The sequence below is a fragment of the Leucoraja erinacea genome, chromosome 3, assembly GCF_028641065.1.
Source record: "Leucoraja erinacea ecotype New England chromosome 3, Leri_hhj_1, whole genome shotgun sequence".
Lineage (NCBI taxonomy): Eukaryota > Metazoa > Chordata > Chondrichthyes > Rajiformes > Rajidae > Leucoraja > Leucoraja erinaceus.
In genome coordinates this window covers 31,043,315-31,069,287 of record NC_073379.1, presented here as the reverse complement: position 1 = coordinate 31,069,287, position 25,973 = coordinate 31,043,315, and the positions used below count along the sequence as shown (strand labels likewise).

The 25,973-nt window shown below is 42.7% G+C and overlaps 1 protein-coding gene across 1 annotated transcript in view; it reads left to right on the top strand.

The window, feature by feature from the left end:
* The first annotated feature begins 2,150 nt into the window (after positions 1-2,150).
* The window catches only part of chrna8 (cholinergic receptor, nicotinic, alpha 8), a 272,432-nt gene continuing 248,609 nt past the window's right edge, over positions 2,151-25,973 (top strand). Inside the window, exon 1 of the mRNA XM_055632392.1 lies at positions 2,151-2,507. Coding sequence (XP_055488367.1) covers positions 2,447-2,507 — 61 coding nt within the window. The 5' untranslated portion in view covers positions 2,151-2,446. The remainder of the gene's footprint in view (positions 2,508-25,973) is intronic.

The window sequence follows — 25,973 nt, the reverse complement described above, 5'->3', positions numbered from 1 at the left end:
CAGTAAGGAGACAGCTCAAGAACAAAGAAGGCTGCAGAAAGTGGTGGACGTTCCAAGGCCCCGCACATGTATTGACCTCCCCACCATCCAAGGCATCTACAGGAGGCACTGCCTCAAAGTGGCAACTAATATCATAAAAAACCCACATCACCAAGGCCATGCTCTGTTCTCACTGCTACCATCGCGAAGAATGTACAGGAGCCTGAGCCCATTAACGCCATGATCAAGAACCGCTTTTTTCCTTTCAACAAACAGGTTCTTGAACCACCTTCTACAACTCTGGCCATAACCCTACATTAGCACTGAAATAGGACAAACTTTGCATTACTATGATTGCTCAAGGAACTTTAGTTTTTTGCAGCATCATGGTTTGGTTTACTTAGAATAATTGATAATTTATTGTGCATAGAACATAGGAAGGTACAGCACAGGAACAGGTCCTTCAACCCACAATGTCTGTGCCAAGCTTAATGCTAAGATGAACTAATTGCTTCTGCCTGCACATGATCCATATGATATGGATCTATCTATTCCCTGCATATTCATATGCCTATCTAAAAACATCTTAACACCACTGTCATATCGACCTCCACACGACCACAAGCAGTGAGTTTCAGGCACCAACCAATCTCTATATAAAAAAACTTGCCTCGCATATCTTTTTTAAACTTTACCGCTCTTACTTTAAAGTTATACTCTCTAGTATTTGATTTTTCTATCCTGGGAAAATGGTTCTGATTGTCTTATCCTCTCTATGCTTCTCATGATTCTTCTATTTCTATCAGGTCTCTCTGCAATCTCTGGCCCTGTAGCTAATACTCCCTAATCCAGGAATCATTCTAGTAAATATTGTCTGCAACCTGTTGCATGACCATGCATCCATCCTTTAACGGGGTGACATAGTACTCCAAATGTGCGGCCTAACCAAAGCCCTATAAAGCTGTATCATGACTTCCTGACTCGTTTACTCAATGCCCCCCTAACCTATAAAGACAAGCATACCATATGCCTTCTTTACTCCTCTATCGAATTATGTTGCCACTTTCAGGGAGATATGGAACCTGACCCTAAGATCCATTTGCACACCAAAGCTATTAATGGTCTTGCCATAAAATATATACCTTCCCCTAATATTTGACCTATCAATGTTCAACATCCCACATTTGTATGGATTACAATCCATTTCTAATTGTTCTGCACATTTCTATGGTTGAACTCTATCCTGCCACATACTATGATAGTCTTCCTCACCTTCCGCATTGCCACAATGTTGTTGTCATCTGCAAACTTACTAACAAACCCACCTATCTACATTAACATCCCAATAATTCATGTACATCACAAATGACAGAGGTTTCAGCACAGAACCCTGCGGAATCCACTGGTCACAGACCTCCAGCCAGAATAAAGCCCTTCCACCACAACCTCCTGTCTTCTATGAGTTAGCCAGTTCTAAATTCATATAACCACATCACACTGAATACAATGCATCTTAATTTTCTGGAACTGCCTACCATATGTGACTTTATCAAAAGACTTACAAAAATCCACGTAGACAACTTCCACCACCCTATCCTCATGGATCACCTTCCTCGTCTCCACAACAGGTAGAGTAAGACTGTAAATCGGCAGGCAGGCTGTTCCGGTTGGTATCCGGTGTCTATGAAAACACACGAAGCTGGGAACTTCATTCCATTGAGTGTGTATAATAAATATTTTGGGGGCTCCCGGGAATATTAAAATCCATGGTGATTTTGACAGTGGAAGATGCGAGGAAAGGGGCAGATGTGGGGCAACTCATGAAGCATCTGACCAGAGTAGCGGCCATTAGAGCCATTAGCCTGCGGCGAGCGGGTGGATTACTGTAACACAAATTACCTTTAAATGTGAAGATTGACATTTAACATCAATACCTGTATCATCAGGCTGCAATGGGACCTGAGTGATGAAAGCTCAGTGCACAGGTATCAGTTCGAGTTAGAAATATTATTGATTTTAAAGTTCCCTTGGACTTTGGACCCAAATATTTTTGACATTAAGTGGGTGCAGCACGACCCCCCACGCATTGTCTAAAAGGGACACTGTAGCAACTTAAAACAGGGGATAGTAAAAGTCGGAAAGAGAAATATTGGGATCGCGGCTGAGAACTAAACGGGCTTTGTGACATTATGGTGGAAGCGGCAGAGGCACGACGGGCCGAACTTCCTCCTTTGCCGCAGTCTCTCTCCCCATAAGTGCGCTTTTGCTGAGTTGTTGCCAGTTTGGGTGGGAGAAGAGTGTGAATCACATCTGTCCTCGTCGGGTGAAGTCATTCGGTCAGTTCAGAGCCGAATCACAAAAGTCATGTTTGCCATCTTCAGATCCAGTTGATCGGGCGGAAGGCGGGTACACAGCCAATCTCGTCCCATGCTTTAAAGGGCTGCTGGCTTCCAGAGCAGCGTTAAAAATGCGGGCGCCAAAGTGGCTGGATTATGTTTGGATAACTATCGCTTTGTATTTCGTGAAAGGTAAGCACCTATTCCCAGTCCCTTCCTTCTGTTCGGAGATGCATTTACGGATTAATGTTATGCGTTGTTTGCCAATCGCAAGGCAATTGTGATTTAAAGTCGCTTGCATTCCTACAGAGATTATCTCTGCCTTTCTATGTGTTTATATACACTCACGCACACGCACGCTTAACACACCACACTCCCGGTTACTCCAATGGGTGATGACAAAGTGCAGATTGGAATATCTGAGTGAAATAAAGACAGTGGCTATGTATTCTCCGATTGTCTTCAGTTCGCCTTACTTTTGGGGCCAATGTTGTTTGAAACACTGACTGTCCCACTTGTGGAGGTTTCTGCTGGCTCTTGCGCCGTTCCGAGTCTGGACCTGCAACTGGCGAGGATAATATAAGTACCGAGGGGACGGGGAACCACTGTTTCTCGTACCGGAGCGTCTGAAAAGATGGACCGATTCTGACCAAATCTGCTCTCCCAGCTCCCCCCTAATACGGTGGTTCCCCAAAGTAACTAAAAAAGAGGTGCGAAGATGGGGACAAGCACAAGGATCCAGGAAGATAACCCAGAACGGACGCACTCCGAGCTGCAGAGGCAGTCTAGCGCTTGCAACTAGTTTAACAGAGGCGGCGTTGCAGCCAGCATCGCGACAACGCCGACAGCATCAGTGCAGATGCATTTCAATATTTCACCGAATTTCCCAGTATTTCCTGAAAAACAAAATCCATGTTCATAGCCATTGTTGACTGAGTGTATTATTTCTACTTGGGAAATGGATGCTCTCCCAGTTTTATCAAGGGAGTCTTAAACCTGCAAAAAAAAAGTAAAGAGAAATAAAATCAGCGAAGATCGACACAAAATACTGTAGTAACTCAGCGGGACAGGCAGCTTCTCTGGAGAGAAGGACTGGAATGGGTATCGTTTCGGGTCGAGACCTGAAGTCTGAAGAAGGGTCGCCCATTCCTTCTCTCCAGAGATGATGCCTGTCCCGCTGAGTTACTCCAGCATTTTGTGCCTACCTTCGGTGTAAACCAGTATATGTAGTTCCTTCCTGAACAAAATAAAAATCAGCGGATTGATTAAGCTTAATACTATTTTCGTTTGAGTTTTCTGAATAACCTCAGCCGCGTGGCAATAAAATGACACAGCGTGTTTGACCAATGTATCCGGCGAGAGAGAACTGGACCACTTTATACATCATTGCGGGATACCTTCTCTCAGCAAGAGCCGGCGGACAACACGCAGCGAAATGCACGGTGATCACATCAAAGGTCTGCGATTAATATTGCCGTTCGAACCCTTAGGCAGAATGGGGTTAGGAGGGAGACATAGATCAGCCATGATTGAATGGCGGGGGAGACTTGATGGGCTGAATGGCCTAATTCTGCTCCTATCACATGGTCCTATGGTAACCAGCTTACATGTGTCCACTGAAGAAGGGTCTCGACCCGAAACGTCCCACATTCCTTCTCTCCAAAGATGTTCTCTCCGACACGTAACACTACAGAAACCTATTAACAGATAGAGCAAAACGTGACAGGTAAGGGAATTGAGTGCGAGCCAGATTTGTTCAAAGGGTAAATCTGCTCAGAACACATAAACTAGGATCTGGAACAAGCCATCGACGCTTCAAGCCTGTCCCCCCATTCATACTGATCACATCATTTACCAGCACTACCCTCCTAAGCCTGTACTTTATCGCCCATACTGCATTTTCAGAAATTTAACAATCTTGGTTTTGAAATTGTAGAACATTCCAAAGGGCCACAATCCTCTGAGTGAAAATCTCCCTTTTCATCTGAAACCTAATGGCATATCCCTTATTTTGTGACAGTCCACTAGTTTTTGACCCCAAAGACCAGGAAAATATCCTTCCTGGATCCAGCCTGTAAGAATATTGTGTTTCAATGTGATTGCCCCTCATTCTGCAGTTCTGTTCCTACTTTCCCTCCCTCAGATGGAACAAGAATAGAGTTCCCCTGGTCCTCACTCTTCACCCAACAGCCTCCACATCAACATCATTTTCTGATATTCTATCCATCTTCGACGTGGTCCCATTCTCAAACCTTTCCACAAAGACCACTTCCTCCGCATCTCCATAGTTCGCTTAACAATTATAACCAAACTCGCCCTGTCCCTAGGTACTTTCCCTTGCAAACCAGCAGATGTAACACTTGGCCCTTCACCTCCTCTCTTGCCTACATCTGGGGACCCCAGCAGCCATTCCAGGTTAGACAGAGGTTCACATGCACCTCATAATAGCTCATCTACAGCATTTGGTGCTCCTAATGTGACCTTTGCATCAGTGAGACCAAGTGTAGATTAGGCAACCGTTTCGCCAAACACTTGCACTCCATCCGCCAAGGACTCCTGGAGCTCCCAGTTGCCAACCGTTGCCACTGGTATGAACACTGAATCCTCCAATTTTAAATAATGTCCCCTTCGCCCATGGTGCACCCATTTCTCGTACCATCTCCCAACAAACCCCAGTCATCCTATTCCTTTCCTTTCCTTTCCTTTGTACACTTATCCCCTATTCCCAAGACTCCTCTCCCTTATCTCTTCCCATCCCTTTCCACCTATACCATTCCCTCTAGATTTGCATTTCACTCCACTTTGCCCTTTATCTAACACCCTTTTGTCTCCTTTTCACCTCAATCATTTCCCCGTCCTCTATCCCTCCACCAGTTAAATACCCAGGTCTCTTGCATCCACACATCACTTGCAGGCCTGGCCCCGTCCCTATCTTTTTCCACCTTTCCCTTCCCTACACTTATCAGTCTGAAGGATACTGACCCAAACACATCATTTGTCCATTCCATCACAGAAGCGACCTGATCCGCTGAGCACCTCCAGCACTTTGTGTTTTTTTCAAGATTCCAGCAGCTACAGTTTATTTGTGTCTCCATTGGCTTTCAATTTATGAGACTGCACAGAATACAGGTAATGTCTGCTCAGTCTCTCCTCATCTGGCAAAGTTATCACCTATCGAACCAATCTCGTAATCTTTTGATGCACTCACTCCATGACAAATATTCCCATTTTTATATAAGGAGACACAAGCTGTACAGAGTAGTCTCACCAAAGTCCGGCACAGTTGCAGGATCATTTATGGTTGCGCACTCAAATACTCTCACAATCAAGGCCAATAATCCACTTGTCTTTCTAATTGCTTACAGCACATGTACTTCGCATTCAGTGATTTGTGTACCCAGCTCCCTATGAATATTAATACTATCCAATCAGTCACCAATTAAAAAGTACTCTGCTTTTTTGTATTGGACACTGCAGTCATTTAAAACTATGTTTTTGTTCATGGTGACATCCGAGGAAAATATTATTGTCCATTTTGATGTTGCTTTCATGGACTCACATCAGAAAAAGCAATTTTCAGCCAAAACATATTTATACAGTACAGTCAGTATTTCAATTGTCAAATTCTACCTGATGGATTCTCACCAAAGACAGTTTGTCAATGGCCTACACTTTGCAGTCAAAGGGGAACAAAACTAAAAACCATTGGTGAAACCCATCCTAAAATGCTTTTGTTGGCTGAGAGTGAATATTGTCCAGGATGCTTGGCAGAACCCCAGTGCTCTAACTTGTAAATGTTCTTTATATCCTTTATTCCAAAATTTGAAGCAGTTTTCATTTATAGAGTTGTAGAGTGATACAGTGTGGTAACAGGCCCTTCGGCCCATCCTGCCCACACCGGCCAACATGTCCCAGTTAAACGAGTCCCATCTGCGTGCATTTGGTCAATATCCCTCCAAACCTGTCCTACAGTTTCTTAAATGTTGGGATAGTCCCAGCCTCAACTACCTCCACTGGCTGCTTGTTCCATACACCCATCACCTTTTGTGTGAAAAAAAATTCCCTCGGATTCCTATGAAATCGTTTCCCCTTCACCTTAAACCTATGTCCTCTGGTCCACAATTCTACTCTGGGCAAGAGACACCGTGCATCTATCTGATTTATTCCTCTCATGATTGTATTCACCTCAATAAGATCACCCCTCATCCTCAGTAGGTCAGTTAACACTCTAATACTCACTCAGCACTGTACAACAGCCAAAATATTTGAGCAAGACTTGAAACTTCAGTCTTCTGGTGGATAGAGTAACTAACTGCTATCAGCTTATACTCTTAAACAATTAGTGTTGGAAATGAGCTGATACTGAGGATGGGGAGGGGGGTAGCATGGGTAGAACAGCTACTCTTGGGTGGAAATAGTACATCTACAAAGATCAAGTGGTAAAATTAGATTAGTAAGATTAAGTTAACGCATTGAGAGCAAGACTGGAAATAGAATTCATGTCAGACATTTTATTTTTTGGACAATGCCTACATTTTAAAACTATCAGTTTGGCCAGAAGCTGGAAAGCTGGAAATGAGAATTAACAGTGAGATGTAATTTAAGGATGTAATAAAAAAGTTTAAAAAACTCTTAATTGCTAAAACGTTAGGAAAACCATATAGAATTCCACCATTGCTTCCTCCCATGTGCGCCATCAATTCTAAAGGGCCTGTTCCACTTAGGCGGCTTTTCAGGCTAGTGCAGGGGACTCTGCGCTCGTCATATGATCGCCACATGGTCGCTGGAGTTCTCTGGTGAGTCTCCTTCATGGTCGTGGCCTCAGTGTCGTCGCCTCAGTGTCGTTGCCACAAATTTTTCAACGTGTTTAAAAATTTCTGTGACCAAAATCTGGTCGCAATGAAGAAAGTAGTCGTAGGTGCAGTTGTAGTGGGGTCGCCATGTAGTTATAGGTAGCCAAGCTAGTCGTAGGTAGTTTTAGTTAATCGCTTTTGCTGACCGGGCATTTTCATTGGCTTATTCGGTGAAAAAAACTGTAAGCTCGAGTTTTCAGGACCAAGGAGAACCAATCGGTAATGTTAAATGTCCGCCCAACTTCACAGGTGTGTATTTCTGGCTTATTAAATGTTGCCTGGCTTCTTAAAAGTGTCTCCACTCCTTCTGCCCCCTTCTCCCACCTTCCCCTTCTCCCCCCCTTCCCCCCTTCTCCCCTCCCCCCTACTCTTTTAAAGGACTTACACTGTGCTAGCCGTCTTAACCTTCAAGTTCATCGCGGTGTGTGTCTGTATCACCTTGGCTTTCCACCGTGTGAATTTCAGACAGCGCTTCCCTGTGTTCCCTGGCGCCCGCCTTTGCGATGTGTTTGTGTTCCACTCTGACACTCGCCGTTCCAGTTCCGGTTTTTCAACGAGTGCCACGAACTTGACAGCCACCGGCAGTCCGCTGAAAAATCGCCCAAGTGGGAAAGGCCCTTAAATCTTTTCTTCCCATTTACTCTCATGACCAGAGAGAGACAAAAACACTGCAATAAAAACAGAGAATGTTGGAGATACTCAGTAAGTCACATAGGCATTGCAGATTGGTAATCTTTAAAGACTCTTTTTCAATCTACCATCTACTTTCTAAATGAAATAATTGAAATGGTTTGATTCTTGAATGGTTTATAGTAAAAATTTCCATGAAGGTCGGATGGGAAGGGGAGTTGAAGTGCTGAGCCACTGGGAGATTAGGTTGGTTATTGCGAACTGAGTGGAGGTGTGGGGCGAAGCGATCGCAAAGCCTCCACTTAGTCTCACCGATGTAGAGCAGCCACCTAGAGCAGCAGATAATTTAAATAAGACAGTCAGGTTTGTGGATTTTGGGGAGAAGGTAAAATCGGGCCGTGCGGGGCCGGGGGACGATGACATTGGAGTAGTTTCTACCTTTGATTTTTTTCAGCATCTGCAGTTCCTTCTTAAACATTTGTAGCTTGGTGTTCATTCTAAATGTTCAAGTTCTCATTCAAAATGTTGTGTAAAATTGTGTAGATTTAAATGCACTGTTAGAATTGATAGAAACCTACTCTCTTTATCAGCACGTTCACCAACACCGTTCCAATTTCAGTACCTGTTACTACTATGAAGAAAGAGGATGGTGTTAGACAATAGACAATAGGTGCAGGAGTAGGCCATTCGGCCCTTCGAGCCAGCACCACCATCCAATGTGATCATGGCTGATCATCCCCAATCAGTACCCCGTTCCTGCCTTCTCCCCATATCCCCTGACTCTGCTATGTTTAAGAGCCCTATCTAGCTCTCTCTTGAAAGCATCCAGAGAATTGGCCTCCACTGCCCTCTGATGCAGAGGATTCCACAGACTCACAACTCCCTGTGTGAAAAAGTGTTTCCTCATCTCCTTTCTAAATGGCTTACCCTTATTCTTAAACTGGGCACCTGGTTCTGGACTCCGCCAACATCGCGAACATGTTTCCTGCCTCTAGTGTGTCCAACCCTTTATAATCTTATATGTTTCAATAAGATATCCTCTCATCCTTCTAAATTCCAGAGTATACAAGCCCAGCTTCTCCATTCTCTCAGCATATGACAGTCCCGCCATCCGGGGAATTAACCTTGTAAACCTACGCTGCACTCCCTCAATAGCAAGAATGGCCTTCCTTAAATTAGGGAACCAAAACTGCACACAGTGCTCCGTGTGGTCTCACTGGGGCCCTGTACAACTGCAGAAGAACCTTTTTGCTCCTATACTCAACTCCTCGTGTTATGAAGGCCAACATGCCATTTGCTTTCTTCACTGCCTGCTGTACCTGCATGATAACTTTAATTGACTGATGAACAAAGACCCCCTGATCCCATTGTACTTTTCCCAACTTCACACCATTTAGATAATAATCTGCCTTTCTGTTTTTGCTACCAAGGTGGTTAACCTCACATTCATCCACATTAAACTGCATCTGCCCACTCACCCAGCCTGTCCAAGTCACCCTGCATTCTCACAGCATCCTCCTCACAGTTCACACTGCCACCCAGCTTTGTGTCATCTGCAAATTTGCTAATGTTACTTTGTATCCGTTCATCTAAATCATTGATGTATGTTGTTAAATATCCATCAATTTTCTATCCATGTCAGCACTCTACTCCCAATACAATGTGCCCTAATGTTGCCCACTAATCTCCTATGTGGGACCTTATCAAATGCTTTCTGAAAGTCCAGGTACACTACATCCACTGGCTCTCCCTTGTCCATTTTCCTAGTTACATCCTCAAAAAATTCCAGAAGATTAGTCAAGCATGATTTCCCCTTCGTAAATCCATGCTGACTCGGACCGACCCTGTTATTGCTATCCAAATGTGCCGCTATTTCATATTTTATGATTGACTCCAGCATCTTCCCCACCACCGATGTCAGGCTAACTGGTGTATAATTCCCTGTTTTCTCTCTCCCGCCTTTCTTAAAAAGTGGGATAACATTAGCTACCCTCCTATCCACAGGAACTGATCCTGAATCTATAGAACATTGGAAAATGATCACCAATGCCTCCACGATTTCTAGAGCCACTTCCTTAAGTACTCTGGGATGCAGATTAGTAGGCCCTGGGGATTTATCAGCCTCCAGTCCCATCAGTCTACCCAACACCGTTTCCTGCCTCATGTTGATTTCCTTCAGTCCCTCTGTCACCCCAGATCCTCTGGCCACTAGTACATCAGGAAGATTATTTGTGTCCTTGTTAGTGAACACGAATCCAAAGTACCTGTTCAATGGTTGGAACAATAGAATATCTATTAAGGTTGGGGAGTGGCAACAGTATTGATATACAGTTGAGCACTAAAAAAATGCTAGCGAGAGTTTTGCATGGCTGGTGGAACCATTTTTTAAACAAGATGTTATAGGCAGTTTGCGTTTGTTCTTTCCAGTAGAAGTAAAAGATCAACAACACGTTCTCACTGATGCATGCTTGGGTGTTCTGGCTGATACTTAACTCTCTCTCAACTACACTGACAGTAAATTTAAGAACAAATTATTATCATGGTGTGTACACCTTGCTGCATTGAAAATGCAGTACTTCGACATTAAAGTTTTTCTCTCTCCTCTGTATTCACTATTTTTCATATTTGCCAATCCATCTGGCAGATCAGCTGTGATTAAGAAGCCTTCACCCTCTCTCAGGTGGCAACACCACTACTGACATTATTCAGTCTTTCTTGCTCTTCATCCTATCACAGACATACCTTTACCTCTCTCCGCCCTTTCCCCTTCACTGCAACTTAGAGCATTTACTCCTTCTAACTTTCCCAGTTCAGATGAAAGGTCATCGACTTCAAATGTTAACTACATTTTTGACCACAGATACTGAATATTTCAAGCATTTTCTAATTTTAATACAAAAGAGATTAACTGTAAATGGCTTTGAGCTATCTCAAGGTCACGTACTGTCCTATAGAAATGCATTCCTTTCTTTCCTTAAGTAAAGATTAGTAACAGAAAAAACATATTGTCTATTTCCGCTTATCTCTCTTTACTGTGATATTAAGTCTATCAACCACATATCCACAATGAATAGAAAGTGGCATCAAATGTACATATTTACATCAGTGTATATTTTATTGTATTGTGGCGTTGGGGAATGATGCCAGGTTTGACAGTGACCACACTGACACTCGCAGTAAGGTGAACTCACATGATATATTTTATTTACAATGGAAAGAAAGTCCTGGACTGCATGAGGCGCTGGTGATCTCAGGGTTGTCCTGGCAGCTCAGTCCCGGTCTTCAAAAGGAGGGGGCATGGCAATCTCAAGCTGCAGCTTACCCTTGCCTCAAGAGGAGGCACTGACAGTCTCTGGTTCATCCAGGTGATCCCAGGTTTATCCTGACAGCTTGTCTTTGGGTATGAAGAGGCAATGCTGTTTTCTCAGAATTATCCTGGTGGCTCAGTCTTTGCCTCTGTGGGCACAGTCCTCATTGTCCATGAGGCACTGGCATCTCAGGCTTGCCTTGGCCACTCAGTCTTAGCCTCAGGTAGAAATGCTGGCTGTCGAGGACTTTGTCCCAGCCTTGACCATACAGTGGCGCTGGTGGTCTTGGGTTTGCTCCAGTGGTTCAGTCTTTCATGACGCTGCAACAGGAGAACAGGTAGTAGGGATGTATCCCTCTTTCTTCTTCTTTCTTGTACTTCTCCCTCTGGCTAGAATGTCTGAGTTTCAGAGGCAGTGAGCTGAGAAGGTTGAGGTAGCCAATCCAATGTCAGCTAATTATACCCTGCTGTTACCAATGATGCTGGGGATTGGCCTCTCTTGGCCTATCAGCCAGTGATAGGGTTCAGAGCTGCATGCAAGGGAGGTGGAGCTGTCACCATGTCAACCTTTGGAAATAAAGGTACAATTGATTTATTTCAAGCTGGAAATTATTGAAAAAAAGTGATGATTTTAATTTTGTTTGAGCTTGGCAATAAAGTTTAATTTATTTAACCCTGAATTTTATTGGATTGTAAAGATGTTCCCTGTATTTGCCTGAATCCGGAATCTTTCCTTGGATTAAGGTGACAGCATTTAACAGTTGCTTCTTGTTTATTCTGGAAGAATTTGAGACCTGCATGAGATACATGGAAAATTTAGATTTATGTTTTGGGTGCATATGCCATATATTGTATGATCTACTCTGGAGGGAAACCATTGTGTTATCTCGAGGGCGTATTGTGATAAATTGAGAAGTAACCCAGGGCATACTAATTCAATTGTATTTGGTCTGCGCTGGTAGTTAATCTAAATTCCAAATATCCTTCAGGCTTGAATTCTGAGGTTTCAAGTAACATTATTGTACAAAAGGCAAGGCCTGATGCCCTTGAGAAAGTGTAAAGCTATCCGACCAATTTTCTCCAGAATCGGTGTACTTCAAACTGCCTCTTAGTCAATAACATCTCTATTTTTCTTCTTATCAAGTCACAAGTTTAAAAATTGTTCAGCCAGAGCTGAGTACACTTCTCGGCATCCGCATACAATGGCGTCTTGCGCTTCTTGTACTTCTTGTATGTAGTGGTAGAAAGATTGGTGGAAACAGGGCCGCAACGCAAATGCTCTTTCCTTGACCCCAACATTTCTGTTGATTCTGGTATTTAGATTTAAGTTTTTCAGTGGAAATCTGATTTTTGTGCATTTCACAGTACATTCCTATTATTATTTTTTTAAATCCACAATTTTTTGCCTATGGGAACCCTTAATTTATGTAATGATTATATGGTGTGATTTTATTTCACAGCATATTTTGTATTACGTGTAAGAAGGAACTGCAGTTGCTGGTTTAAACTGAATATCAGCCTGAAGAAGGGTCTCGACCCGAAACGTCACCCATTCCTTTTCTCCAGAGATGCTGCCTGTCCCGCTGCGTTACTTCAGCTTTTTGTGTCTTTATTTTATATTATCTTGGGTGCTGTAAGTGCATAAATATATACCCTTCATGCCAAATTTAATTAAGTTTCAAAATGTGGTGGTGCGAAGCATAAAAACCAAATAAGAAGTATGAGAAGGATATCAATTTACCTGGAGGTAATAAATCAGGGTTTCTACACTTAAGTAAAGGGCACACTACAGTGCCTACAGTACACTACAGTGCAGATCATAGAATCAGAGGATGTAGAATCCCTGTGGGTTGAGTTAAGAAACTATAAGGGTAAAAATCCTTTGATGTCATCTTTATATGCACAAATTATATCAGGAAATAGAAAAGACATATAAGAAAGACAATGTACAGTAGTCAAAGGGGGCTTCAATAGGCAAGCGGACTTGCAAAATCAGGTTGATTCTGGATCCCAAGAGAAGGAATGTGTAGGCCTGCAAGATAATTTCTTAGAGCAGCTCGAAGTGGAGCCCACTAGGGAAAAGTCAATTGTGAATGGTGCTGTGTAATGAAGCAAACTTGATTAGGGAGTTTAAGGTGAAGGAACCCCTAGCAGGCAGTGATATAAAATGATAGAATTCAACCTGCAGTTTGAGATGGGGCTGAAATCAGATGTATCATTATTACTGTTGAGTAAAAGTAACTACAGAGACATGAGGAAGGATCTGACTAAAGTCAATTGGAAGGGGACCCTAGCAGGAATGATGCTGAACCGGCCGTAACAGTAGTTTCTGGAGTAATTCAGAGGATGCAGGATCATTTCATCCCAAAGAGGAAGACACATACCAAAGGGAGCATGAGGCCACTGTGGCAGACAAAGGAAGTTAGAGGTAGCATATAAGCAAAAGAGAAGATATAACATGGCAACATTAGTGGGAAACTAGAGGATTGGGAAGCTTTTAAAAATCAACAGAAGGCAACAAAAAAGCCATAAAGAGAGAAAAGATGAAATAGGAAATTTGCCAATAGTATAAAAGAGGATACCAATTTTTGTTTTAAATACTGAAGAAGTAGTAATGGGGTACAAAGAAATGGCAGATGAACTGTCTTCTCAGTAGAAGACACCAGCAATGTGCTAGAAATTCAAGAGAGAAATGGGGCAGAAGTAAGTGCAGTTACAATTACTGAGGGGAAAGGGGTTGGAAAGCTGAAAGGTCTGAAATTGGATATGTCACCTGGACCAGATGGCCTGCCCCCCAGAGTTTTAAAAGAGGTAACTGTAGAGATTGTGAAGGCATTAGCAGTGATCTTTCAAAAATCACTGGAGTTAGGAATGATTCAAAAGAACTGGAAATTTTGGAAATGTAACTGCACTGCTTGAGAAGGGAGTGAGACATTGGAAAGGAAATTATAGGCCAGTTAGTCTGACTTCAGTGGTTGGTAATATTTTAAAGTCCATTATTGAGCATGACGTTTCGGTGTACTTGGAAGCACATTCTAAAATAGGCCGAAGTCAACATGATTTTGTTAAGCGGAAATCTTGCCCGACAAATGTGTTGGAATTTTTTGTGGAAGTAACAAGCAGGATAGACAAAAGAGAGTCAGTGGAAGTCGTTTACTTGCATTTTCAGGCCTTTGATAAGGTGCCGCACATGATGCTGCTAAACAAGATAGGATACAATGGTATCAGAGGCATGGTACTAACATGAATAGAAAGCTGGTTGACTTGCAGGAGATAAAGAGTGGGACCCTTTTCTGGGTAGCAGCAGATGACTAGTGGTGATCCACAGGACTTAGTGTTGGGCCCACTATTTTTCACATTATATGTTAATGATCTGGGTAATGGAATTTGTGCAAAAAGGAACTGCAGATGCTGGTTTAAACTGAAGATACACACAAAAAGCCGGAGTAACTCAGCGGGACAGACAGCATCTCTGGAGGGAAGAAATGGGTAACGTTTATGGCTTTATGGCCATGTTTGCAAAAGGATCAAAGATAGGCGGAGGGGCAAGTTGTATTGAGGAAGCAGGGAGCCTGCAGAAAGAGTGGACAAAGAAGTGGCAAACGGAATACTGACATGACTTCAGAATTAAGGGACAGATGTTTAGGGGTAATATTAGGGGGAACTTCTTTACTCAGAGAGTGGTAGTGGTGTGGAATGAGCTTCCAGTGGAAGTGGTGGAGGCAGGTTCATTGGTATCATTTAAAAATAAATTAGATAGGCATATGGATGAGAAGGGAATGGAGGGTTATGGTATGAGTGCAGGCAGGTGGGACTAAGGGGAAAAAAAGTTGTTCGGCATGGACTTGTAGGGCCGAGATGGCCTGTTTCCGTGCTGTAATTGTTATATGGTTATATGGTTATATGGTTAAAGTGTATGGTCATGCACTATGGTAGAAGGAATAAAGGCATAGACTCCTTTCTAAACGGGGAGAGGATTCAGAAATCAGAGGTGCATAGGGACTTGGGAATGCTGGTGTAGGATTCCCAGAAGGTTAATTTGCAGGTTAAGTCTGTGGTAAGGAAGGAAAATGCAATGTTAGCAATTATTTTGAGGGCACTAGAATATAAAAGAAAGGATGCAATGCTGAGGCATTATAAGGTGCTGGTGAGGCATTTTAGGAATATAGTGAGCAGTTTTGGACTCCATAGCTAAGGAAGGATATGCTGGTGCTGGAGTGGGTCGAGAGGAAGTTTAAGAGAATGATCCTGGTGTTGATTGGGTTAATGTATGAGGAGTGTATGATAGCTCTGGGTCTGTACTTGCTGGAGTTTAGGAGGTTGAGGGGGGATCACATTGAAACTTACCAAATACTGAAATACTTTTATAGAGTGGATGTAGAGAGGATATTTCCACTAGTGGGAGAGTCTAGAACGATAGCGCCCAGTCTCCGAATAAATTGACGTACCTTTATATTAGTGATGAGGAAGAATTTCTTTAGCCAGAGGGTGGTGAATCTGTGGATTTCATACCACAGATAGCTTTGGAGGCCAAGACATTGCATATTTTTAAAGTGGAATTTGAGGGATTCTTGATTAGTAAGGTCATCAAATGTTACAGGGAAGAAGTCAGAAAAATGGGGTTGAGAAGGAAAAATAGATCAGCCATGATCGTATGGGAGAGTAGACGCAATGGGCTGACAGGCCTAAATCTGCTCCTATGTCTTATGGTCCTATGGCCTTATGAGATTGTAAGAATTCACATTTCTCACATTCAGGTTATTGGTATTTTATACTCATGTTATGCACAATATTGGGCTGGCTTTCTTTTCATCAATACCAGACCTCTTTCTTCCAAATATGCTCCACTACTATTTTAGCTCTTCCCCTTTGTGGAGGAAGTTATATTCATTACCTTCCTCACCTCCAGGTTTATATTCTTCTGTTCTTTCTAGCAATCCATGTCATCTCAACATTCTTACCATGCCCTAGCGAACATCACCATGCTAGTTTCACCCCATAGAGACCCAGTTGCACCAACTCCCACTGCTCACAAGTTCAATTTAATGCTTTTTTCTCTCCAAAGATACATCCCAATTGGTGATCACCTTTGACCTTGCATTGCAACAAATTCCACTCCTCTAACGTTTTACCCCACACTTTTACTAAAGTATTATCGTGAGTACACACGCCTCACAAACCTACTTCTGAAACTCTGTCTGGTTCCTTTTACCTGCTATTTCCTTTTTCCAAAATCACCTCAAAACCCTTCTCCTCACTTTGTAATCAACTCTATCCCAGCCCTTCAATGCTCTTTCAAAGCTCATTATCGCTTGCATAGCTTGTCATTCACCATAAGCTTTTTGTTCAATTTTGAATTAATCTGAATCATTTTTCTGTGTGCAGGCTGTTAAGTAAACACAAGCAATTGCTGTTTGTTTATTGTCTTGCTTTGGGGGTTAAATCTGACATCTAGAATGTGAACACTAATATAAAATGCTGAAAAATATTGACTGCATCAGGCAACTCAGCAGAGAGAATAAAACAGAGTTAAATGTTTCAAGCCGATGGCTTTTTATCAGAACCCGTCACCGGATTGTTAAACTCCATTCTTTGCCATCAACTTTATCACTTGTCGGAGTCCTGACTGTAGAACATTAACGAGAGTTAGACTAGACCTTAAGGTCAAGTTGTATCAGGGTTTCATCAAAGCATGAACTTCCAACCCTCTTGTGCGTTGTTCAACAAGAAAATCTGCTGTTGAATCCTTGTATTGAATTATGTGATGGTATAGTGGTGGTGACAGAGCACCAGTGAAAGTTGTAACCCAGGTACATTGGCAAACAATCCAGAGTTCCTGAGTTCAATTCACACTATAGCTGATATGAAATTCAAAATTTGTCAATAATCAGTTAAAAACAAATTACGTATTCGTAATAATGACCTACAAAAGCTCATCTGATCTATTATTATCCTTCAGAGGAAATCAATCATCCTAATCTGGTTTGGCTCGTATGTGACTCATCTCTGTTCTTGACTCTAAAATGGCCTAGCAAGTGGCAGCACGGTGGCTCAGTGGTAGAGTTGCTGCCTCACAGTGTCCGAGTTCCAGGTTCGATCCCAACTAGGAGTGCTCTCTGTGCAGAGTTTCTACGTTTTATCCGTGACTACATGGGTATACTCCGGTGCCCTTCCACATTCCAAAGACGTGCAGGTTTGTTTAATTGCCTTCTATAAAAATTGCCTCTAATATGTAGGACATGGAACTAGTCTACGATCACTGGTCGGTGTAAACTCGGTGGGCCAGTGTCTGTTCTGAACTCACTGCATCCATAAACAAATCATCTCTGACCCCTCTCACCCTGGCCACAAAGTATTTGAATCGCTTCCCTCTGGAAGGCGACTCCAGATTGTTAAAGCTGCCAGAGCCAGACATAAAAACAGCTTTTTTCCCACGAGTAGTAGCTCTACTAAATAACCAAAAATCTGTACCCTCCTTTTGTTCTGGCATTTTATTTAATTCACATGTTTAATCAATAATGTTTTATTATTAATGTTTAATATTTTATGTGTCATTCCAAACTGTCAATGTCTGTCATGTTGTCACTTGCGAGCGGAGCACCAAGGCAAATTGCTTGTATGTGAATACTTGGCCAATAAACTTATTCATAACATTTATTCATAAAAACAAATTCACAACAAAGTTACCTTAAACATTGTGTTTGGATTGCAGTGGGTTTAAAAGGTGAGTCAACACCACCACCACCTTTTCAAGGACAATTAGGAATGGGAAAAGACTTGTCTTTGCCAGTCAATTCCAGATCTCAAAATGAATGACAACCAAACAATTGTTTTGTGGAGATTGAGCTAAAATGTACAGCCACCTTTTGCTACTGATGGGATTACAAGTAACTATATACATTGGAAAACATTCCACTGTTTTTTTAACTCCCCTTCCCCTTCCCATTCCCATACTGACACATCTGTCCTGGGCCTCCTCCATTGCCAGAGTGAGGCCATATGCAAACTAGAGGAACAACACCTCATATCTGCTTGGGTAGCTTACAACCCAATGGTATGAACATAGAATTTTCCAATTGTAGGTAATTTCTACAAACACCTCCCTTCCACACCTCTTCTTGCCCCCCACCCCCTCCCCTCCTCCCCTCTCCCACCAACCCCTTCCTCCTTACTTTCCAAACCCCCTAACACCCTTTGTAACAGCAATTTCAAAACTTTTCAATGTCCAACTTTTAATTACCGTTACTGCTCGGGAATGTGGTGGAGATATAGTTGACGCACTAACAGATAGCAAAAACGAATCTTCCAGTCGTTATTCCTTGATTAATTCGTCTTTTATTGAAGTAATACAAAACAAAGAAATAATTCATAACTTTTCGTTCTTACTAAATGTTTCTTCCATGTGGCGTCTCGTGAACACGAACGTGAATGTGGTAAAAACTGTTGACCTCACCATCCCTCGAGGCAAACTAAAAAACTCCCAATCTATGAGTCTGTGCTAGCCTCCTCAGATGTAGATACGCCCATCTGCGTATATAATCCCTCCCACAAGCTATGAAAAAGATACAGAAATACTAACAGTGACTAATCTAAGCATAAATGACCTACACCCTTCCTCTGAACCCTGGCTGTGGATTATCGCCATGTGGTTATTTGTACATAGATGATTGGCATGTTAAAATGCTTAGAAAGAAAATGTAAACATTTTATAATTTGACTTTAGGGATATTACTAAAGTGTGCATCTTATTTGGAATTTGGGTATTAAATGCTCAAGGTGTATAAAATGTAACACATTCCTCCCTCCCCTCAAATGCATGGCTATTATTGAAGAAAAAATGTGGCTGCAATTTAATATCTGAGAAGAAGAAATGAAGGATATCAAGCATTAAAAACAAATGAGACCAAATCGAACAAAGGCTGTCTGAAACACGTCTCATACATTGCTGACCCATTTGAAATGAAATACTTGGCATTAAGGCTTCAAATGTGTGTGGGATACCCTGCTCCCACTACTCTAATGGTGGCAGTTGGTGGTTCAAGCGAAAAATCTATTGATGTTAACCTGCAGATTGCTTGAAGAGCCTGAAGCGCAGTCTTCTTTTGAGTAAAATTAGCTGGAACAGGCAGCTGAGGTCACTTCTATACCTGGCCTGGGTGGTGGAATGTTACTGCATTCTGCTTCACTGAAAGCAATGCAGAAATCCGGTCATTTCTTGCCTTCCAATTAAAAATAAACATCTTTCAAATCTAACATTTGTAATATTTACAGTAATAATGTAATATTTAATTTTATTGTAAAGAATGGTGGGCAGAATTGGAGCATAATCTCAGTTGATTCTTCTTACAAGATGTTATATCCTCCAACCTCCAGTTGGAGATGTTCTGGTGGTTTGGGATTTGTAATGAATCATCCCTGACATGACGCTGTGATGTTGAACTCTGAGCAATGAGCCTCATGGTGACCTACTTTCCCTGACACCGTAACAGATTAGTTTAGTTTAGTTTAGAGATACGATGTGGAAACAGGCCCTTCTGCTCATCAGACCCATGCCTACCAACGAACACTCAAACACTAGTTCTATCCTACACACCGGGGACAATTACCTGAAGCCAATTAGCCTATAAACATGCACTGCTTTGGAATGTGGAAGGAAATTGGAACATCCGGAGAAAACCCACGTGGTCATAGGGAGAATGTACAAACTCCATACAGACAGCACCCGCAGACAGGATTGAACCCGGGTACCTGGCACTGAAAGGCAGCAACTCTACCACCCTGCCACCCCAATTGTTTGAATGTTGGGACCAGGGTAGGTAGGTCAAACGATGTGGCAATAGGACAGGGAACTACGATTGTGGTTGAAGGAGGCTTTTGATGTACTCCAGCTCCTATTCCTTATGTTCAAAGCAAGGGACACTAGCAATACTAGGTGGCACCGTCAGTGATGGCAGCCTCGCAAATGTTTTTTCTGTCTTTATATCTTTTTTGTTATTTTTGTGTGTGTTTTAAAAGTTTGTGTTAATGTTCTCTGGTTTGTTTTATGTGGGGGGGGGGGGGGGGGGGGGGGGGGGGGGGGGGGGGAGGGGGTCGGGAGAAGAATTTTTTTTTTCAATCTCTTACCTTGCCAGAGATGTGATTGTTTTCCGGATCATATCTCTGGTCGCTCTGCGGCCTAACATCATGGAACTGGTGGCCTTGCTCAAGACTGACTTTGAGCCCCACCGCGGGGCTGTAGACTTACCATTGAAGCCTGCGATCCCTTGCTTGGGATTGACGCTCCAACCGCGCGCGGGCTGCGGATTTCAACATCGAGGAGCTCCTAGTCTTGGGTAGAGACTGATGTCAGGAAGTTCCAAAGTCACACGAGGTTCGACTAGCCCCGACCCAGGGTCAGATCACCTGGCGCAGGGAGCTGAGATCCCCCCCAATGCGGGAGCTTGATTGCCCCAATGCGGAGGGCCCGACCACCGGCTATGGGAACCATGATCATCCCATCAACGGAATGCTTGAGTCCCCCGACCGTGGGAGAACATAAAAGGGAAGAGATTTAACTTTTTTTTAGCCTTTCATCACAGTGAGGAATGTTGAAGATGTTTGTGTTAAAATGTATTTTGTGTGTCTTGTTGCTTTTTATTGGTATGACTGTATGGTAAATCAAATTCCTCATATGTTGCAAAACATGCTTGGCTAATAAAGTATGATTATGATTAAAGCCTGGAACCCGGGTTGTGTGCTAAATGGGTACTGTGTTTAGACCTATAAACATTAAAAAAATATTGAAATTTGCCTTTAAGAGGTCATTGCAACCTTTGCTCTTCAATAGTCACATTCTCGCACTCTCAGCTGTGTCTTATCTGCACAGACTGTGAATTTCCCAACCTCAACCAGGAATGGTGCAAGCATACAAAAATACATGCAAACTGATTAATATGCATGCTTTGCATACAAATGCTGAGTGCAAATGTGTTCCATGTCTGCCTGACCGACTGAGTTTCTCCAGCATTTTATGCTGATCTTCGGTATAAACCAGCATCTGCAGTTTCATCTCAGTAAAAACTACTTCCTTTCTCCTTGTTTTTGAGTTTGAAATAACGACCAACGACGAGATTCGTATTTTCACATCCATTCTACTCCATGCATCTGAAATAAATTCAGATAATATTTCAACCTGGAATACATAATTGAATTCTTAATTCTCACCAGCATAAAAGGTTTCAGATCAACCCATATATGTCTGTCTGTCTGTCTGTCTGTCTGTCTGTCTGTCTGTCTGTCTGTCTCTCAGTCTGTCTGTCTGTCCGCCTATCCATCCATCCATCCATCCATCCTCCATCCATCTATCTCGAAAACTCTCATCTTGTTTGTTTCTATGTGTGTGTGTGTGTGTGTGTGTGTGTGTGTGTGTGTGCCTGTCTGCCTATGTGATCCCCGAATGGTGCCAAAACTGTACACACTATCGCTACAATTCTTGGACCACCTTACTCACAATTGTCTTGTGGTGTGGTGTATCAAGTTTCATTCAGACTGATGTTATATTTTACAAATTATTCACATTTTTAACTTTACAAAATCCCACTTTGAGAAAAATGTCTTCCATCTGCACAGGCAGTTACAGCTATGGTATCACAATGGGATTGTAGCCCAGCCAGCTACAATGTTGCAATCCCAGGACACTGAGTCTTGCCAGGCCTAGCAAGTGCAATTGCATTTTTTTAAAAGTTTAAAATGAGGGACGGTGAATAAGGGGAAATGAGCCGCCCCTGCATAGTTGGGGCTATGGGTGAGTGGTGGAATATTGCATTGGGGGAACGGATTGCATTGAGGGAACAGGTGAGTGGTGGAATATTGTGTTGGAGAACGGGTTGTGCTGGGGGACCAGGCCTCCCGTGGTGGCTGTGGGTGAGTGGTCGATAATTGCGTTGGGGAATTGGTTGCATTGGGGAACGAGGCCTCCCGTGTTACAGGGACACAATGGGTCCCACTTGGACTAGTATTTACTACTAAAACTCTCATCTTGATTGTTATTATGTCTGGATGTCCATATGTCTGTGATTCTGTGATAGTGTGATCCTGAAATTACGGCAAAACGGTACATGATAGCTCTGCAATTTTTGGCTCACCTTTCTCACATTGTCCTGTCATGTGGTGTATCAAAGTCTCATTTAACTTTAACTTAATTTTCAGCCAACAACGGCACAACTTTGAACGCGGCAACCACGCATGCACAGTTTGGTGGAATATTGGGGGAGCGGACTCAATGGGTCCGTACTTAGTCATATTATAAAACCTTGGCAAGAAGACAAGAATATAAGAAAAAAGGAAATGGCTCTTTAAACTGCCTTTCCATGTCCTACCACTTTCCAGCAAATTGATTTCAAAGTGCTTTTAATGTATTGCTACAGTTGTAATTGCAGAAATGCAGAAGTCAATGAAAGCACATCAAATTCCTATGCGCAGAAATGTATTATTGATCAAATAATCTGCTTTTTTAGTGGTGTTTACTGATAAAAGAGTATTGATCAGGATAGCAGGGAGTGCATCCATATTCTAACCCATTGACTACCACATTTATCTGGTATACTTCTTCCCACCCTGCCTCTTGCTAATCCCCTAATCACAACTCCTTTGTCTCTGCCGCATCTGCTTCAAAGATAAGATGTTCCATACTAGGACATAGAAACATAGAAATTAGGTGCAGGAGTAGGCCATTCGGCCCTTCGAGCCTGCACCGCCATTCAATATGATCATGGCTGATCATCCAACTCAGTATCCCGTACCTGCCTTCTCTCCATACCCTCTGATCCCCTTGGCCACAAGGGCCACATCTAACTCCCTCTTAAATATAGCCAATGAACTGGCCTCAACTACCCTCTGTGGTGGAGAGTTCCAGAGATTCACACACTCTCTGTGTGAAAAAAAGACATCTGAGATGCCTTCATTCTTTAAAGAATTTGAGGACCCCCCCCCCCCCCCCATCTATTATAGAAGAGGCCCTCACCCATGTCTCTTCTGTATTCCATAGTTCCTCTCCTGCTCCCCCTTTCCCCAGTCATAACTAGAGTCCCCCTAATCCTCACCTTTTGCCCCATCAGTTGTCACATAAAATAGTAAGATTAAACGAGAACTTACCAGTTTGAAGTTTGATCTGTATTTTATGAGGAGTTACGATGAGGGATTACGTGAAGAACCCGCTTACAACGCATGCGTGTCATTCTTCAAAGCAGCGGTGTGAGGTCACAGGAACCTATAATGATCTAACATAGTAAGATTATCAAAGATATACCAGTTTGTGATATGATCATAAGAGGGTGGGAGCGGAGGGCACGTAATCCCTCATCGTAACTCCTCATAAAATACAGATCAAACTTCAAACTGGTAAGTTCTCGTTTAATCTTACTATTTTACTTCGGAGTCACGTGAGTGACTTCGTGAAGATTTCAAAGCTCTATGACCTCATGCCGTGGAACGAGTCCATGCTTCACAACTGCCTTGGGTATTGGGAGAGAGCATCATTAGTAAGTTTAAAGCACACTTATACAAAAAATTGTGTGGTATAACAAAAAATTATATAAATTTTTTACATGGAGAATCATAGCCCTGTAACCTTTCGGGCAAATTATATTGTTGAACGTAAAATGGTTTCTGAATACAATGATGGTTCCAAAAAATAACTGGTTTATTATAAAACCTTTGGAAAAACCTTTTGGATGACCATCCTGCCATTCTGAGGATTTGGTCTGTGGGTACCTCTAGAATTTTTGCTGCGGATGTTGCTGCAGCCCTGGTGGAATGAGAGTTAAAAAACATTAGTGTCTATCCCTGCCAACTTTAGAACATATTTGAGCCACCTTGATATAGTTTGGGTCGTGACCCTTTCATGCGGTTTCTTGTAAGAGATAAACAACGCCATTCCCTGACCTCGAATGCTCTTAGTATATTCTATGTATAGTTGGATGTGTCTTGCTATACACAGTCGTTCGTCATATGGGCATACCATAAATTCAAACACTTGACCCGATGAACCTGGTCTGTTTTCTTTTATTAAATCCTGTATGACAAACACCAGTTTCTCGGGTGAGATGATCAGGGAGTCCAGGCTCAGTTTGCTTAATGGCTGGACTCGTTGTGCGTTAACTAACACCATGAGCATAACCATCTTCATGGTCCTTTACTGAAGTGACAATGCTGTTATGGGCTACCAGCTCGTCAGCATGTGTAGAACAACACCCACTTCCCAGATTTCGGAGTGCCTGGTTTTCTTACCAGGGGGTGCGTTCCCACCGTGTGCCGCTCCGTTCCTTGTGATAGGTAATTGGAGAGTGCACTTCTGGCACTATTGATGGCCCTGTAGCTCCATCGATTATCATAATGGAGGCTTGTTAAAATTCCAATACGGCCAGAATGTTCTTGGCCTTTTGGTCGAGGTTGTTGTCCAAGCAGTATATGCCCCATTTCTTGATGTGTCCAAGGTACTGCTTCCGTGTTGACAGTCTTAGTGCAGATGAGATGAGATTCATCGTCCTGTCTGACAGCCCCATGCCGTGTAGTGGGTCTTTTAGACTCTACAAATCAATAAATCCATAGTCTTATGGCATGGATGACTGCCCCAGTCACTGGATGAATTAATAAATTTGGCTATGTTCATGAGGGAACATGGTTCTAACACCATCCCCTGTATGACCGAATACCATGATTTAGTAGGCCAGTCGGGTACTCTGAGAATTGCAGATGCCGAGTCTAGTTGAATTTTCCCTAGAACCCCATTGATGGGGCAGAACGGGGGAAATACATCACCCTATGGCTTTGTTTACATAACAATGCCAAGCTGGTTTTAGAATTTTAGTAAATAATATTGGGGCTGATGTTTGCCCCTCTTTTAAGTCAATGCCTGCCATATAGAAAAACCCAGCTGACACCAAGTCTTTATCAGTAATAAGAGTATCCATCTTAAAATGAATATCTTGAACGAATGTGTTTAGGGTTGAAAAATCAATGATAATCCTGCAACCCCACTCTATTTTATTTTTAATAAATATGTTTGATACAAATTCTAATGTTCCATGAAAAGTACGCTCAATCACACCTTTTGTGTACAATTTTTGTAGCACCATGTGGGTTTTTAAATTGTTTGGTTTATGTAAGTACAAAATGCCATTCTGGTGTATGTTGTACTGGGGTTATTGGGATGAGTAAATCCTATCAGATAACCCTGAATACTGCTGAGATTATATGAATCTGTAGTGATTATATACCATACATAACTGTAGTGTTGCAACCTCCCCTTCCCCACCATCGTAGGTCCCTTTTTAACAGAAGAAACCACACCCACCTACCTCCATGGTTACCGGTGGTTGTGTTATTTCCTTGGTTTTTTGAAAAGGAAGTTCTGGTTTGATATCTCTTGTTCGGGGTTGTGTGGGAGGTTGAGGCTTCCGCATCTTCCAGGGTGGCCGCCCTGGCCATACCCTAAAAAAGGATCCTGCGGGTTATATTGATTTCTGGCACTACCACTGGTATGAGCCACATTTTTTATGGCCTTGCCTGTGGCTGGTATCGTGCTCCAAAATAGGCCCTTGCGCTGGCCTTGATGAGCCCCAGTGTCTTGGCTTCGTCCACACACGGTTCTTTGTTTGCAAATGGTAGCATTTTTGGGGTCCCAGTGCTGGCTGAATGGCAGCCTTCCATATGTAGTTCAGGTCATATTGCACACTGCAAAACAGAGCTAGTGCGTCTTGATGGTCTTTGGTTACCTACGTTTAGTCCAGGGTGCGGGTGTATGCTATGATGCCTTCCGTCAATCCCTTTAAGGTTCTCTGGATCTCGAGGACCTGGTTCCTGATGTTCGTCCCCATATGCTGCCAAATG